This window comes from Schistocerca piceifrons, chromosome 6, assembly GCF_021461385.2.
Source record: "Schistocerca piceifrons isolate TAMUIC-IGC-003096 chromosome 6, iqSchPice1.1, whole genome shotgun sequence".
Classification (NCBI taxonomy): domain Eukaryota; kingdom Metazoa; phylum Arthropoda; class Insecta; order Orthoptera; family Acrididae; genus Schistocerca; species Schistocerca piceifrons.
The window spans coordinates 73,151,238-73,170,023 of record NC_060143.1 but is presented as its reverse complement, the minus strand read 5'-3'; the positions used below and the strand labels follow the sequence as shown (position 1 = coordinate 73,170,023).

The 18,786-nt window shown below is 45.2% G+C and overlaps 1 protein-coding gene across 1 annotated transcript in view; it reads left to right on the top strand.

The window, feature by feature from the left end:
- Positions 1-18,786, top strand: part of LOC124803147 (potassium channel subfamily K member 13-like) — a 486,082-nt gene that overhangs the window by 417,702 nt on the left and 49,594 nt on the right. Inside the window, exon 4 of the mRNA XM_047264327.1 lies at positions 8,220-8,372. Within this exon, the coding sequence (XP_047120283.1) occupies positions 8,220-8,372 (153 nt within the window). The remainder of the gene's footprint in view (positions 1-8,219; positions 8,373-18,786) is intronic.

Below are 18,786 nucleotides of genomic sequence, written 5' to 3'. Positions count from 1 at the left end.
CTATCCTCTCCACAGATTATTATCCTCAGCTGTGGAAAACCTCCAAAACCCCAATTTTTCCCTACTGATACCTCTCCTTTCGTCCCATATACCTTTCTTCAAGGTCTCCAAATCCATCCTCTACTGACGCCCACTTCAACACCTGATGCGGCATCATATCCTTTCCGTTAACTAGCGTGCTTCCATCCCACTTTCTCCTGCGCCTCACGTATCTCTCATCCCATCAGCTCAACACCCATAAATCCGATATCTTCGTGTCCATCGACCTAGAGAAAGCCCGCAATCATGCATGACGCTCCAGTCTCCTCTTCAAACGCTAGGCCTATGCATTTCCAATAAATTGTGTCTGGCCTATTGCACCCTTCCTCTCTAATCGCCCATCCTTTGCCGCCATTAACAACACAAATTCCCATACCTTCCATTCCACTGCGGGTTTGCCCCAAGGCTGCGTTCTCTCTCAGACGGCCGGGACGGTCGAGCGGTTCTAGGCGCTTCAGTCCGGAACTACGTGGCTGCTACAGTCGCAGGTTCGAATCCTGCATCGGGCATGGATGTGTGTGATGTCCTTAGGTTAGTTAGGTTTAAGTAGTTCTAAGTTTAGGGGACTGATGACTCAGCTTTTAAGTCCCATAGTGCTTAGAGTCATTTGAACCATTTTTTCGTACTCTCTCATATCCTTTATCTTTTGTACATTACTGATACGCTCAGACCACCTCCACCAGTTCATATGCTGATAAAACCGCTTTCCCCGACCTTTATTCTAAATTTCAGAAATCCCAACGTATCTTCCAACCCCACCTCCATCAGTTCACATCCTGGTGCAACCAATGACTCCTGAAGATCAGTCCTCCGAAAACTCAGGCAATAATTGTAGGATACACCACCTGCACCTTCCGTCTCCACGACTTCTGCCTCACCATTTACGACTGTCTTGTCCAGTTAACTAACAGACTAAAATATCGTGGAGTAACAGTCTACCAACAACTAACGTGGAAACCTCATCTGCTAACCATCCAACAGGAAGGTTCAAATGGCTCTGAGCACTGTGGAACTTAACATCTGGGGTCATCAGGCCCCAAGAACTTAGAACTACGTACACCTAACTAACCTAAGGACATCACACACATCCATGCCCGAGGCAGGATTCGAACCTGCGACCGTAGCAGCAGCGCGGTTCCGGACTGAAGCGTCTAGAACCGCTCGTCCACAGCGGCAGGCCCAACAGGAAGCCCACAACAGATTAAAACTACTGAAACTACTAACTGGCAGAGCTTGGGGATTGCACCCCTCAACTGTCCTCCACACCTTCAAAACCATGATCCAACCCATCCTTTGCCATGCAAATGTTACGTGTATATCCACCCTCTCCCCACCCGTCGCATCACCCCTCCAAACTCTATTAGTCCCTCCAGGTCCTTGAAAACCATGCACTTCAACTAGCATTCCGCATCTGGCTACCTTCCCTCACATGGATACTTTAGCAACTCATCAAATTAGCACCTCTCCTCAATCACACTGAACACCTCCAAACAACCCGGGTCGTCCACAAACGCGACTCCGCTATTCCTATAGTTTCCCATTATTTTCCAATCCTAGCATGCTGCCGCTCCTCTACCAACACACCCCGCCAAACCTTCACCTACACACCCTCCACATACTCTCGCTAAGGAACTTCAAACGTCTCCCCCTCGCATATCACGAGCTCTGTCCCGACATTTAACCATTCCATCTTGTCAGGGCTCCACCTCCCTCCCTTCCCTACATTTTCCCTATCCCCCTTCTGCCCTCACATCCTTCTTTCACTGGACCCTTCCCCTCATCAAAATTTGGCCTTACTAATATCCCTTCCACTTCAACCCCTCTTGTGTTCCAACAGCCACTTCTACCCCATCGATGTACTTGCACCAGTCCTCATCCATATGTCCTCGTCTGTATACCACTCCCTTCTATCCTCGTACACCAGGACAGGACATTCCAGCATAGTGCCAGTGAAGTACTTCTTTTTAACATCAGTGTTGTGCATCAAGGTTTTTAAAAACGTTTTTAAGTATAGTCCCATTTTCTTTCTATTTTTTACCTAGTATTACTACTGTTTTTAACTACAGGCGATGGAAGTCACGTCTCTTGCATATGAAAACTTCCACTTCATTTTCACATTTAAATTTTTCATTTTTAATTATTTGTTTTAGTTCACTGTAAATATCTCACGTTTCTGTTTATTATTCTTTCATCTGATTACATTTTCTTGTTAATTGGCTGAAGAGCAGGTTGACCAGGAAAAAATCTACACCCCCACTACTAATTTTGTATAGTCCTCCAAATCTGGCTCAGGTTATAAAAATGTAGAGTCCGTGTTACATTACCAGGGCAGTTGCTAGTGTTACGTAGCGAACATTATGCAGTGTTGTAAGGTTAAAAGTGTATTTAATGATGGAAAGATCATATAGCTACTGTTATTATAACTATAATTGTAATCTAATATTAGTGCCTATCGAAACCTAAGTGTTTCATGTGTGAAAGTTGTGGAAACTTCCCTGCGCTGTTGGTCAGGTGGCGCTATAAGTCTGGGTGTTGACAAGGATAGTGTTCGCCTAAATATGAGAGTGTGAGCTCCAGATACAACATATCGGCACTTAACACTTTCATTTCCGCTGCCTGACGCTCGGTCTGCTATCACTCTGAGATTAGAGGCCCTGTTTAGCACACGTGGCAACAGGTGCTAAATAGGGCGCAGTGGAAATCAGTACATTATGCACGTCCTTCATCTCCACACTTCCAGACGCCACTCAGCGTGAGTATGAGTTGAAGATGAGCGGCGTACGGGCAGTGTCTTGTCAAAAGACGCACCATGCCCCGAGTGGGATTGATATGGTATACTTCTGACAATTCTTGGATGTTTGGGAAGAGAGAGAGTAGACACGTCCGCACTTAAGTGTTGTCCCATTGAGTCTTCCAGGTATCCACACTCAAATCTTGAAAATCAATTTTGTAGGCGACTGTAAGATAAGTTTGCGATGTGTTGCTGAAGGAAGAGGTTGAAAGTTATTGTAGTGTTGAGACAGGAAATGAGGTTCTCCGCAGAATCAGTGAAGAAAAGAATATGAGGAAAATACAGATAAAGACACAGAAAGCTAGGACATGTTGAGGCATCTGGGAATTACACACTAGCAGAAGAAGCTGCAGATAGTAAAAACTGTGGGGGAAGATAGACATTGGAATATATACCACAAATACACTATCTGATTAAAAATGGTAAGACAGAGATTTAGGAACCAGGTATTAAATTGTAAGACATTTCTAGGGGCAGATGTGGACTCTGACCACAATCTATTGGTTGTGAAATGTAGATTAAAACTGATGAAACTGCAAAAAGATGAGAATTTAAGGGGATGGGAACTGGACAAACTGATTAAACCAGAGATTGTACAGAGTTTCAGGGAGAGCATAAGGGAACAATTGTCACAAATGGGGGAAAGAAATACAGTAGAAGAAGAATGGGTAGCTCTGAGGGATGAAGTAGTGAAGGCAGCAGAGGATCAAGTAGGTAAAAAGACGAGGGCTAGTAGAAATCCTTGGGTAACAGAAGAAATATTGAATTTAATTCATGAAAGGAGAAAATATAAAAATGTAGTAAATGAAGCAGGCAAAAAGGAATACAAACGTCTCAAAAATGAGATCGACAGGAAGTGCAAAATGGCTAAGCAGAGATGGCTAGAAGACAAATGTAAGGATGTAGAGGCTTATCTCACTAGGGGTAAGATAGATGCTGCCTACAGAAAAATTAAAGAGACCTTTGGGGAAAAGAGAGCCACTTGTATGAATATCAAGAGCTCAGATGGAAACCCAGTCTTAAGCAAAGAAGGGAAAGCAGAAAGGTGGGAGGAGTATATAGAGGGTCTATATAAGGGCGACGTACTTGAGGACAATATTCTGGAAATGGAAGAGAATGTAGATTAAGACGAAATGGGAGATACAATACTGTGCTAAGAGTCTGACAAAGCACTGAAAGATCTGAGTCGAAACAAGGCCCCGTGAGTAGACAACATTCCATTAGAACTACTGACGGCCTTGGGAGAGCCAGTCCTGACAAAACTCTACCATCTGTTGAGCAAGATGTACGAGACAGGCGAAATATCCTCAGACTTCAAGAAGAATATAATAATTCCAATCCCAAAGAAAGCAGGTGTTGACAGATGTGAAAATTACCGAACAATCAGATTAATAAGCCACAGCTGCAAAGTACTAACGCGAATTCTTTACAGACGAATGGAAAAACTAGTAGAAGCCGACCTTGGGGAAGATCAGTTTGGATTCCGTAGAAATATTGGAACACGTGAGACAAAACTTACGACTTACCTTAGAAGAAAGATTAAGGAAAGGCAAACCTTCGTTTCTAGCATTTGTAGACTTAGTGAAAGCTTTTGACAATGTTGACTGGAATACTCTCTTTCAAATTCTGAAGGTGGCAGGGGTAAAATACAGGGAGCGAAAGGATATTTACAATTTGTACAGAAACCAGATGGCAGTTGTAAGAGTCGAGGGACATGAAAGGGAAGCAGTGGTTGGGAAGGGAGTGAGACAGGGTTGTAGCCTATCCCCGATGTCATTCAATCTGTATATTGAGCAAGCAGTAAAGGAAACAAAAGAAAAATTCGGAGTAGGTATTAAAATCCATGGAGAAGAAATAAAAACTTTGAGGTTCGCCGATGTCAGTGTAATTCTGTCAGAGACAGCAAAGGACTTGCAAGAGCAGTTGAACGGAATGGACAGTGTCTTGAAAGGAGGATATAAGATGAACATCAACAAAAGCAAAACGAGGATAATGGAGTGTAGTCGAATTAAGTCGGGTGATGCTGAGGGAATTAGATTAGGAAATGAGACACTTAAAGTAGTAAAGGAGTTTTGTTATTTGGGGAGCAAAATAATTGATGATGGTCGAAGTAGAGAGGATATAAAATGTAGACTGGCAATGATTAGAATTGGGGAGAAGAGGAGTTTGTGGCACAACTTGACAAGAAGAAGGGACTCGTTGGTAGGACATGTTCTGAGGCATCAAGGGATCACAAATTTAGCATTGGAGGGCAGCGTGGAGGGTAAAAATCGTAGAGGGAGACCAAGAGATGAATACACTAAGCAGATTCAGAAGGATGTAGGTTGCAGTAAGTACTGGGAGATGAAGAAGCTTGCGCAGGATAGAGTAGCATGGAGAGCTGCATGAAACCAGTCTCAGGACTGAAGACCACAACAACAACAACAATGATCAAAAATATTTGGACGCAGTTTAGTAACTTGAAGTTGACCACTATATGTCCGGGGAGGCAGGCCCATCAGAATAAAAGGAGACCACCTTGAGTATTACATTGTCAACAGAGAGGTAGTAACAGCAGAATGGATTGCTCAGGATAGCTCAGTGACTTCCAGTGTAGACTAGTTATTGCATTTCACCTGAGTAATAAATGCATCTGGGAAGTTTCAACCACACTGAACCTGCGCTTGTTGGCTATTGGTGATGTGATTGTAATGTGATCACGTGAAGGAACTGCGCAGCTAAAAAAAGACCAGACACACCTCATGTGCTGACGGACTGGGGCTGTCCAGCATTAAGGAGTGTGGTTGTAAAAAAATCACGTTAAATCAGCTGAAGGAATTACCTGTGAGTTCCAAAGTGCTACTACCAGTCCAGGTAATGCTATGACTGTACGCAGGGAGTAAAAAACAATGTGGTAGAATGCTCGAGCAGCTTCTCATAAGCCACACATTGCTCTAGCCACTGCTAGGCAACCCATAAAGTGTTGTATAAAGAGGGATGCCACTGGACTGTGGACAACTGGAAACGAGTGACCTGGAGCTAAGAATCACGCTGTACCCTATGGCAATCCGATGGAAGGATTTGATGCCTCTAGAACATTGCGTGCCATCATATGTACTGCCAACAGTGAAGTGTGGAGGTGGTGTTACCATATGGGGAAGTTTTCGTGATTAGGTGTGGTCCTACTACCATGCTTAAGAGAACACTAAATGCTGACGCACATGAACATACCTTATGGCAATGTATACTACATAGAGTCAAGGAACAGTTCGGTGATGATTGTTTGTACTCATATGAGCATGACAGAGCTCCTTGTCATAAAACAGTCTCAGTGACGCAGTGCTATATGGACAAAAACATTCCTCAAGCAGATTGGCCAGCCCAGAGTCTCGATATTAATCCAATGGAGCACCTTCGGGATGAGGTAGAATCTTGACTGCACTCCAGACCCCAGTATCGCTACCTTCTCAGAATTTGGCTCCTGAGGAAGAATGGGCAGCCACTCACACACAAACATTCAGACACCTCATTGGATGTTCCCTAGCAGGATACAAACCGTCATAAAGGACAAGGGTAGACATACTCATATTAATGCCCATTAGTACGTGTCCAAATACACTTGATCAGATAGCGTGATTGAGGTAGCTGGGTGTAGGTGCTACTCTGAGTTGAAGAGGTTGTCATGGCAGAGAAATGTGTTGTGGGATCTATCAAAACAGTCGGGAAAACAAAAAGTCATTTTCTGTGCATTTCGTATATTTCTCTTTTTTATCCAGCACGCAGCAACATTGTACCTAACAGTGACATTCACTACTGGCCATTAAAATTGCTACACCACGAAGATGACTTGCTACAGACGCGAAATTTAACCGACAGGAAGAAGATGCTGTGATATGCAAATGATTAGCTTTTCAGAGCATTCACACAAGGTTGGCGCCGGTGGTGACACCTACAACGTGCTGGCATGAGGAAAGTTTCCATCCGATTTCTCACATACAAACAGCAGTTAACCGGCGTTGCCTGGTGAAACGTTGCTGTGATGCCTCGTGTAAGGAGGAGAAATGCGTACCATCACGTTTCCGACTTTGATAAAGGTCTGATTGTAGCCTATCGCGATTGCGGTTTATCGTATCGCGACATTGCTGCTAGCGTTGGTCGAGATTCAATGACTGTTAGCAGAGTATGGAATTGGTGGGTTCAGGAGGGTAATACGGAACGCCGTGCAGGATCCCAACGGCCTCGTATCACTAGCAGTCGAGATGACAGGCATCTTATCCGCATGGCTGTAACGGATCGTGCAGCCACGTCTCGATCCCTGAATCAACACATGGGGACGTTTGCAAGACAACTATCTGCACGAACAGCCCGACGATGTTTGCAGCAGCATGGACTATCAGCTCGGAGACTAGGGCTGTGGTTACCCTTGACGCTGCATCACAGACAGTAGCGCCTGCGATGGTGTACTCAACGACGAATCTGGGCGCACGAATGGCAAAACGTCATTCTTTTAGATGAATTCAGGTTCTTTTTACAGCATCATGATGGTCGCATTCATGTTTGGCGACATCGCGGTGAACGCACATTGGAAGCGTGTATTCGTAATCGCCATACTGGTGTATCACCCGGTGTTATGCTATGGGGTGCCATTGGCTACACGTCTCGGTCACCTCTTGTTCGCATTGACGGCACTTTAAACAAGGGACGTTACATTTCAGATGTGGTACGACCTGTGGCTCTACCCTTCATTCGATCCCTGCGAAACCCTACATTTCAGCAATTTCAGCAGGATAATGCACGACCGCATTTTGCAGGTCCTGTACGGACCTTTCTGGATACAGAAAATGTTGGACTGCTGCCCTGGCCAGCACATTCTCCAGATCTCTCACTAACTGAAAACGTTTGGTCAATGGTGGCCGAACAAGTGGCTCGCCACAATACGCCAGTCACTACTCTTGATGAACTGTGCTATCATGTTGAAGCTGCATGGACAGCTGTTCCTGTACACGCCATCCAAGCTCTGTTTGACTCAATGCCCAGGCGTATCAATGGCAGAGGTGGTTGTTCTGGGTACTGATTTCTCAGGATCTGTGCACCCAAACTGCGTGAAAATGTAATCACATGTCCGTTGTAGTATAATATATTTGTCCAATGAATACCCGTTTATCATCTGCATTTCTTCTTTGTGTAGCAATTTTAAGGGCCAGTAGTGTATGTGGGGTACATTCCGAGCCCCACATTCAACGACTGCACTGGAGTGGCTCGGAACACCGCAGATGGCCTCACTAAAACACCCCTGTGTGTCGCTCGACACAGAGTGGGTGCGCCCGTAAGCTAGCTCCAGACTGGCCATCGCTGCAAGCGTATTTCTCGCTAGGCAGGTGCTGAGTGAGTCCATGGTGTACCTGCGCAGGTGATGCTGTACCTGGCGGCGGCGTCGGTGTGCGTGGCCTCGTGCGCGGCCGCCGTCTACTCGCCCGTCGAGGACTGGTCCTTCTTCGAGGCGCTCTACTTCTGCTTCGTCTCCTTTGCCACCATCGGCTTCGGGGACTACGTCACCACGCAGGTCAGACGCCTGGTACAGATGACTTCTCACACTCACTCTTTTCCGTAAGAAGGAAAGCGCCGAAATATTGCGTCCCTCTACAAACTTTACCTGTCCATGTTTAGAATTCCATGTATAGCTACGGTAAAAACACTCAGAAGACTTGAACGTACAGTATTTTCCTGATTTTGAACTGGAGCTCTCGAACACACCACCCCTTTCTACCATTTACATTCAGGAGGTGACTGACGTCTCTACCATATAAGAGGTACTAATTGTTCCCAGCTCTCAGCCACCTCCTGATGATAAAAAAGGATAATATTTTGAAAAGCTCAAGTTTAGATCAAAATACGACGCGGCTTTAAGGCTGGAAAAATCTTATGCAGGTTGTTACCATGATTATGTTTAAAACTCTCAGGTACGATGGTGAAGGTTAAATGCATCAGTTTTAGGTGAGAGACACTGGCCTGGAAACGACTAAGCCGAAATCGTTCGACTTTTTCTGACAGGGAAATACACGACAACCTAGGTTCATGGGACGTAATCCACTTGTTATTCTTCAATAGATGTGGTTTCAACATGATTAAGTCCTACCTTACTTTGGACTGAGGATTCGTGAACACTTGAATGAGACACTCCTTGGAAAGTAAATGGGCAGAGGAGGTCCTGTTTCGTGGCCAGCATGTTCACCTGATCTCATCCCACTTGATTTCTTCTTGTGAGGCCAAGTGACAAGTGTTGCGTACGAGGCAACTGACGAGACTGAAGAGGATCTCCTGGCAAGACTTCTCGCTGCCTGCGACACTGTTCAAACGACACCGGGGATGTTACAGCCGGTACGACAGAACTTTGTGCGACGATAACATGGCCTCATTGACGTTGGGGGTCGCCTTTACGAACAACTGTTGTAAAAGAAGCAGGTTGTGAAACTTGTGCACCTAAATGGAATTCATTACTCCTGTACTTTAGCCTTGGGATTTTCGGTCTCTCTGACACCGTTACTAGTCCATCAACAGGGGAAGTTATTTGAGGGCACTAGGGAATATTAAGCGGGAATTCTGTCCGTCATGATCAGCGTTCCGAAGCTGGGGCCCTTAGTTTCCACAATGAGCTGCGCTAAGGGGGAACTGAGTAAATTTTTAGCTTATACCTTTCGACTGGGTCGTTTCTGGACTAGTGTCACTACCTCGAATTAATACATTTACCCCTCCCAATCATCCCTGAAAGCCTTTAACACCATACGGTGTCACCCTGTGTGTAGGGGCTGCTGCGAAAAATTCCATAGCCCACGTGACTTCGAGCTGCTCAACAGTTCGACCATTTCTACTTGCTTATACAGTGGAAGATCCTGCAATTGTTGTCTTAAATGTTATCTTGGCAAACGCACAGGAAACAGCAAAGTGATTCCCTTGGATAATGTCGCTATCCACTTAATTTTGAGTAACACTTTGCATATAAAAACAAAGATAAAGGTAACACAAATTTTTAACATTAACCTGTGCATGCATAGCAAGTTATGATTCCAATATTAATATCATGAAAAATATTCCCCTTTGTATGAAAATTGACCTAAAACTGAACAACAGCCCGTGAAACATGAGGTAGTGAAGCAACTTTCATAGCGCAACAGAACAATAAAGGGGACCTTGAACATAAAGTACATGAAGATGTATCTTATAATAATTCTAACATAACTCATCAGTGTAAGCGTATCCTTATATGAAAGATACGTGCAATTCAGATGTGACAGAATATGGTATGTGCAACTTGCACTTAGATTAGTGAACTGAATATGACACAATTTCAAGAAAATTATGTGGCGTCTGAAGGCAACATCTAGAAAAGTTTCCCTGCTGAAGGCAGTTCAGTTGTAACATGCACATGTGACAGAATATGCTATGTGCGACTTGCACTTAGATTAGTTAACTGAAAATGACTTATAAATCAAGAAAGTTATGTGATGTCTGAAGGCAATACCTACAAAAGTTTCCCTGCTAAACGCAGTTCAGTTGAAATATATATGAAATAGGTAGATGTTTTGATTCCACCAATAAAGCTGAAAATAGTACATCAACAAATAGGCGTTAAAGATCGAAGTATGAGAAAATGTCTTCGTTAGTAAAATAATTAATAATCTCAGTTATTATTCAGAAAGTAGAAACAAAAGCTCCTCCGTAAAAAATTCAAATGTCCACTTACGACCACGTGCCCTTACAGAACGACACATCTAAAAAAGACAGGAAAATAGTGCCATACTCACGACAATCACCATAGTATTATTTAAAGAGTTTGGAAGTTTTGTGCATGCGCCCTATAAGCTCGGAGAACTTCATGAAACATAGAGATTGATCCTCACGTGTTCTAACAAAGACTAATATTGTTAGCGAGATGAGCGTAATAAACAGGAGCACATGAGAGAGGTAAATGTTACCCGAAGAAGATGAAGGTGTTCGCTTCCGGCGCTAACTTTGCAAGCAGAGAGGTGGCGAATCTGCTCTACAATTAAAATGAAACATTGTCTTATTTGAGGTGAATTACAAAACGGTTTTTGATACCACAAAGAAAACTGGAAGCCGACGTGATACGTCCACATCACCTTGTGTCCTACAGTGCGTTCCTTTCTTTTTGCAATATCGGTCATTCTCAGACCACGATATTTCAACTTCACCTTTCCTTTTCCTTGAACCAGGGCCTTAAGTGTAACCCAGTGTTCCCGCATTCTTTTCCTGCGCTGTTCCTACCTCGCTTGAGGCCCTGTTTTTTAGTTTTAGTTTCTTGGAAACATGGTGCTTCTGGAGTTTCTTCTTGAGCAGGATGCGTTTGTGGATATCCTCCAGCGTTACCTCCAGTTCATGCAGATCTCGTTCCACTTCCGTGAAGCAATGCGCTTAACACTTTTTTATTTGGCATTTGGCAGGAAAAATACACACATCAAAAAAAGTTTTGCATCACCCCGATTCCCAGAACTCCTCGAGATGGACGCCACAGCAATAGTCCCTTTGACTGTTCAGAGATGTCACTAAACCCACCCAAAGATGTAAACAACCATCCGTGAGCAGCGCCTATTAGACGGAGGGGGTCCGACAGCCGATCAGTTCCACCAGGAAGAAGCTACACGGCTCGTGTTGTCTAAAGTTCATCAATACCTAGACGGTCAATGTCGCGGTTCGATCGCGTCCGCATTGTTATTTTGTGCCAGGAAGGGAAGGGAAGTGTCCAGGCGTCTCGGAGTGAACCAAAGCGATGTTGTTCGGACATGGAGGAGATACAGAGACACAGGAACTGTCGGTGACATGCCTCGCTCAGCCGCCCAAAGGCTACTACTGCAGTGGCTGACCGCTACCAACGTATTATGGCTCGGAGGAACCGTGACAGTAACACCACAATGTTGAATAATGCTTTTCGTGCAGCCACAGAACGCCATGTTGCTACTCAAACTCTACACAATGGGCTGCATAATGCGCAACTTCACTCCTGACCCGATATTGGAGGTACAGCAATGTGGACCACCTCCTCTGAAGGTCTCGCTGTACGGTGGTACAACATGCAATGTGTGGTTTTCATGAGCAATAAAAAGGGCGGAAATGATGTTTATGTTGATCTCTATTCCAATTTCCTGTACAGGCTTCGGAACTCTCGGAACCGAGGTGATGCAATTTTTTTTATTTGTGTACTATACAGCCATGCAATACATTTCAAGTAATTGTTACGAATCGAGTAAATCACGAAGGTAGACCTACTCCAGCATTCCACAAGTCTTCCGCAGAAACCTATCTGTGAACTCTGGGATTAGATGAATCCGAGAAAATATGGTTCAGATCAGCACAGGAGATAATATCACATTCAGAATAAGGAAAATTCAATATTCATGATGAGAAATGACGTGCTGAGAAATATTAACGATTATACCGCATCTGAAACACAGTGCGCTTAGCCAACTTTGAAATGTCCGCGATAGATATGTTAATAAGATTAAATCGAATGAGTGGTCCTCGTTCCATGTCACTGAGGTTTCTTGACAGACCAATTCTGCCGTTGCTGCTTCTGTAATGAAAATACACCCCGCATCCATTTATATTGGCGGGTCTGTCTTTCATGACATCTACTGGCCAACTTCGTACTACATATACGAGCCAGGACTTTTGATCAGATTGAGGATTCTGTGTTAAACAGAGCTCGTAATTTCTTGAATTGCTTGGAGTTTTCGAGAGTATTAGTTTTCATGCTACATCATTCTCTGAAAGTTAGACTACAAATCTCAAAATTGGTGTATGTAGTAATACACTGACAGAAAAAATGGCCAACACCAAAAAGTAGTTAATGTAGAGTAATGAATTCGTGAATACGTTCGTCTAGGTAGCGTATTCAACCGATTAACATTGCAAGGTGACAGGTTTTTTCCCTCCTCTGCCTTCCCCACCCCTTCTCGCGTCTGCGCTGTCCCCCCTTTTTTAATGTGTCCTCTCCCTCCATCGACTCCCCCCCTCCCTTTTTGCTTTTCCTCTCCTCTCCTTTCCTCCTCTCCTCCTCTCCTTTTTTCCTCCTCATCTGTACGGGTCCTCCTCCCCACGCCCCCCCCCCCCATCTGCCTTAGCCTACGGTGTGTTATCTACCCTATAGTGAAGTGTTTAAGTGAGTGATCAGTGTTGCGCGTAACCTTTTTTTAATTGCTGCGAACAGCAAGCACACTGTCGCTAGGTATGTTTTTCTCTCTTGCGAACACAAACCTGACTGTCGCCGTGTTTTTTAAATTGTGCCTGTCTACTTACTGTGTGTCTTCATTAGCATCGTCAACCCCTTGTTTCTACGTTTTCACTTCCACAACTTTCAGTCATTTACAGTTTATAAAAAGTAACAGTTTTATCGCCTGTTTTTTTATTGTTTGTTATCTTCGCAGTACGTTTGTTAATTCTTCTGTTGGGTGTTGAGTGGCATATTAAGCTGCTGCCAGCCCCCTCCCCCTCCCCCTCCCCCCCCCCCCCCCACTCTCCTCTTGGGAGGGAATGAAATTCAGTAAAAGAAAAAAAAAAACAAGATGATAGTTAACGTAAGTACGAGAAAAGCCATTGTAAATGTGAAATGCTGGTACATGAGTAACCGGTGTAACCGCCAGAATGTTGAATGCAACCATGAAAACGCGCATGCATTGCGTTGTACAGATGTCCGATGTTAGTTTGTGGTGTGGAGTTCCAAATCTGTTGCACTTGGTCGACCAATTCATGGATGCTTAACACTGTTTGTGGATGGCACATAAGTTGTCGTGCGATGATGTTCCACGTGTGCCCGATTGGAGACAGATCTGGTGATCGAGCGGGTCAAGACAACATATCGACGCTGTGTAAAGCATGTCGGATAACAACAGCGGTATGCAGGCGAGTGTTACACAGTTGGAAAACAACTCCTGGAATACTCTGTCACGAATGGCAGTACAAGTCGCATCACCAGGTTGACGTACAGATCTGCACTCTGCGTGCATGGAATAGTAATCTGAGTGCCCCTGCTGTCATACGAAAACGAACCCCAGACCATAACTCCAGGTGTGGGTTCAGTGTGGCTATCACGCAGACAGGTTGGATGCAGGGCCGCAACTGGACTCCTCCTAACCAGCACACGGCACCCAGGCAGAACTGACTTTCACGAGAAAGCACAACAGACCTCCACCCTGCCCTCCAATGAGTTCTCGTTTGACATCACAAAAAGCGGTGGTTTCAGATCAGTGGAATGCACACTACAGAACGTCTGGCTCTGAGTTGTCCTTGAAGTAAGTGATTTGTAACATTCCGTTGTGGTACTGTGGTGCCAATTGCTGCTCAAGTCGCTGCTGCAGATGTAGTACTATGCGCCAGAGGCATGCGCCCGACAAGATGGTCTTCCCTCTCGGTAGTGCCACGTGGCCGTCCGCAGCCCGGTCTCATTGAGACTGTACATCCTCGTGACCACCGCTGCCAGCAGTTATGTACATTGGCTGCATTCCTGCCGAAACTTTCTGCAATATCGCAGGAGCAACATCCAACTTCTCGTAGCCATATTACCGGATTTTGTCCAAAGTCAGTGATGTGTTGATAATGGCGCCTTTTTCGCCTTAAAGGCATTATTGACTAACATCAACTCACCGCGTCAAATCTCTAAGGTAATTAACGGTCACGACCATTACAGGGTGAATTTAAAGCAGATTTGATTTCAATCCTCATAGTGTTGCTGCTAGCGACACTCTTATGTGACTAGGGCGAGATTCCAATAGACATCATCTTTCAGATGTACCTACTAACTTTCGTTTATGTCGCACAACGCCCTCCAGCTGTACGATCTTTTTTTTTTTTTGTCATTGTCTTTTACAGGGTGTTTCAAAAATGACCGGTATATTTGAAACGGCAATAAAAACTAAACGAGCAGCGATAGAAATACACCGTTTGTTGCAATATGCTTGGGACAACAGTACATTTTCAGGCGGACAAACTTTCGAAATTACAGTAGTTACAATTTTCAACAACAGATGGCGCTGCGGTCTGGGAAACTCTATAGTACGATATTTTCCACATATCCACCATGCGTAGCAATAATATGGCGTAGTCTCTGAATGAAATTACCCGAAACCTTTGACAACGTGTCTGGCGGAATGGCTTCACATACAGATGAGATGTACTGCTTCAGCTGTTCAATTGTTTCTGGATTCTGGCGGTACACCTGGTTTTTCAAGTGTCCCCACAGAAAGAAGTCACAGGAGTTCATGTCTGGCGAATAGGGAGGCCAATCCACGCCGCCTCCTGTATGTTTCGGATAGCCCAAAGCAATCACACGATCATCGAAATATTCATTCAGGAAATTAAAGACGTCGGCCGTGCGGTGTGGCCGGGCACCATCTTGCATAAACCACGAGGTGTTCGCAGTGTCGTCTAAGGCAGTTTGTACCGCCATAAATTCACGAAGAATGCCCAGATAGCGTGATGCAGTAATCGTTTCGGATCTGAAAATGGGCCAATGATTCCTTTGGAAGAAATGGCGGCCCAGACCAGTACTTTTTGAGGATGCAGGGACGATGGGACTGCAACATGGAGCTTTTCGGTTCCCCATATGCGCCAGTTCTGTTTATTGACGAAGCCGTCCAGGTAAAAATAAGCTTCGTCAGTAAACCAAATGCTGCCCACATGCATATCGCCGTCATCAATCCTGTGCACTATATCGTTAGCGAATGTCTCTCGTGCAGCAATGGTAGCGGCGCTGAGGGGTTGCCGCATTTGAATTTTGTATGGGTAGAGGTGTAAACTCTGGCGCATGAGACGATACGTGGACGTTGGCGTCATTTGGACCGCAGCTGCAACACGGCGAACGGAAACCCGAGGCCGCTGTTGGATCACCTGCTGCACTAGCTGCGCGTTGCCGTCTGTGGTTGCCGTACGCGGTCGCCCTACCTTTCCAGCACGTTCATCCGTCGCGTTCCCAGTCAGTTGAAATTTTTCAAACAGATCCTTTATTGTATCGCTTTTCGTTCCTTTGGTTACGTTAAACCTCCGTTGAAAACTTCGTCTTGTTGCAACAACACTGTGTTCTAGGCGGTGGAATTCCAACACCAGAAAAATCCTCTGTTCTAACGAATAAACCATATTGTCTACAGCACACTTGCACGCTGTGAACAGCACACGCTTACAGCAGAAAGACGACGTACAGAATGGCGCACCCACAGACTGCGTTGTCTTCTATATCTTTCACATCACTTGCAGCGCCATCTGTTGTTGAAAATTGTAACTACTGTAATTTCGAAAGTTTGTCCGCCTGAAAATGTACTGTTGTCCCAAGCATATTGCAACAAACGATGTATTTCTATCGCTGCTCGTTTAGTTTTTATTGCCGTTTCAAATATACCGGTCATTTTTGAAACACCCTGTATATGGGATGGGGGTGATAACCCCCATAAAACTCTTCCGCCACATTCCTCACCCCTTTTTCTTGGATCTGCGCCTGTGTACTCATTGATCGGTTTCTGCAGAACGCCTCCTTGCAAGAACGACAGCAGGGTGCAGGGTAGGGGCAGGCGCTTATCCGAGAACTGACCCGGAAGGTCGGCAATTTCGCGGACCGGTGGGCACGTCGCGCGGGAACACAGTGTCAGGTGCTACAGCGGGCAGCACCATTAATGGCTGAGCTGCTGCCGACCCCGAGAATTGTGGCCTTGTTACTCAGCTTCACGCACCACCGCAGAAACACGGCGAGAGGACTACCAATTTACTTCACTGGCTCTCACTTTAATGTGTCATGCTCTGGCGTACACCATGTGCCGCCACTGCTGCGTGCTTACCCTCATTCCCAGCAATACGTGTGCTTCTCTTACTTACATGAAGAGCCAAGGAAACTGATACACCTGCCTCATATCGTGTAGGGCACCCGCGAGCACGCAGAAGTGCCGCACCACGACGTGGCATGCACTCGACTAATGTCTGAAGTAGTGCTGGACGGAATTGACACCATGAATCGTGCAGCGCTGGCCATAAATCCGTAAGAGTGTTGGGAGTGGAGATCTTGTCTGAATAGCACATTCCAAGGCATCCCATATTTGCTCAGTAATGTTTATATGTGGGGAGTTTGCTGGCCAGCGGAAGTGTTTAAACTCAGAAGTGTCTTCCTAGAGCCACTCTTCAGTAATTCTCGACGTGGGAGTGTCACATCGTCCCGCTGGAATTGTCCAAGTCCGGCGGAACGAACAATGGAGATGACTGGACGCTGGTGGTCAGAAAAGATGCATATATATGTGTCACCTGTCACAGTCGTATCTAGACGTATTAGGGGTCCCACATCTCCAACTACAAACGCTCCACACCATTACAGAGCCTCCACCAGCTTGAACAGTCCTCTGCTGACATGCGCGGTCCATGGATTCATGACGTTGTCTCCATACCAGTACACGTCCATCCGCTCGATACAATTTGAAACCAGCGTTGTCCGACCAGGCAACATTTTACAATAATGAATAGTCCAATGTCAGTGTTGACGGGCCCAGGTAAGGCTTAAAGCTTTGTGTCGTGCAGTCATAAACGGTACACGAGTAAACTTCGACCCCGAAAGCCCATATCGATGATGTTTCGTTGAATGGTCCGCACGCTGACACTTACTGATGGTCCAGGATTGAAATCTGCTCCAATTTGCGGAAGAGTTGCACTTCTGACACGTTGAACGATTCTCTTCAGTCGTCGTTAGACCCGTTCTTGCCCGTTCTTTTCCCGGCCGCTTCGATGTCGGAGGTCTGATATTTTGCTGGATTCCTGATATTCACGGTACACTCGTGAAATGGTTGTTCGGGAAAGTCCCCATTTCATCGCTACGTCGGAGATGCTGTGTCCCATCGATCGTGCACTGACTATAACACCACGTTCAAACTGACTTAAATCTTGAAACACACTCCGCTGCAGAGTGAAAATCTCATTCTGACTTAAATCTTGATAATCTGCCATTATAGCAGCAGTAACCGATCCAACAAGTGCGCCAGACGCTTGTTGCCTTATATAGGCAGAGCGGGCAGAGGTCCTTCCAGACGGGCTGCACCACGAGAAGATCGTAAGACTGTCCAAGTAATCCTGATGAACAGACGAATAGCAAAAGCTGAAATTCGGGTGGAGGTTAAAGGCAGAGCGCCACAGCCGACCGTTGGGAACGGACCACTGGCAGCTGGGTTGAGGTGTACAGGTTTCATGTGTAGTTTACTGCTGATACCATATGAGATGCCCCGTACAACATTAATTTGGGAATTACCTGCGATTAATTTCTGCTCCGGAATGATCCCTGACACAGAACCACCCTTAAGATACACTACTGAAATCTGTGCGCAACGGACGCAAGGATGTGTTAATATTTTGTGCCCCTAGCAGTTAACCTTGAGTTGTGGTAAAACAGTGAGTAACATTAAATATCTAACAAACAGTACCAGATTTATGGATACGTAATCTTCTCTACTGTAATGAAAAAGGTAATTCATTGAAACAATTCATTTGTTGCAATAGAAACGAGCAATGAATATGATGTTCCAAAACAATGATACAAAAGAAACACAGATCCTCTAAAACACCTACAAATCTCAGTTATGTCAATAGTAATAGTTGATTAGCAATGCTGACATGAAGGACTGGAATTCTCTATACGATGTCTCCTTCTGTGAGTAGAATCGTTAACGCTATCTGTCTTACATGACTGTCATTCTCAACCACTAAATCGTAGCCGGCCGGGTGACCGAGCGGTTCTAGGCGCTTCGGTCTGGAGCCGCGCGACCGCTACGGTCGCAGGTTCTTATCCTGCCTCGGGCCTGGATGTGTGTGATGTCCTTAGGTTAGTTAGGTTTAAGTAGTTCTAAGTTCTAGGGGACTGATGACCTCCTGTGTTAAGTCCCATAGTCCTCAGAGACATTTGTACCATTTTTTAACTAAATCGTAAGGCCGTGCTACATGCATTA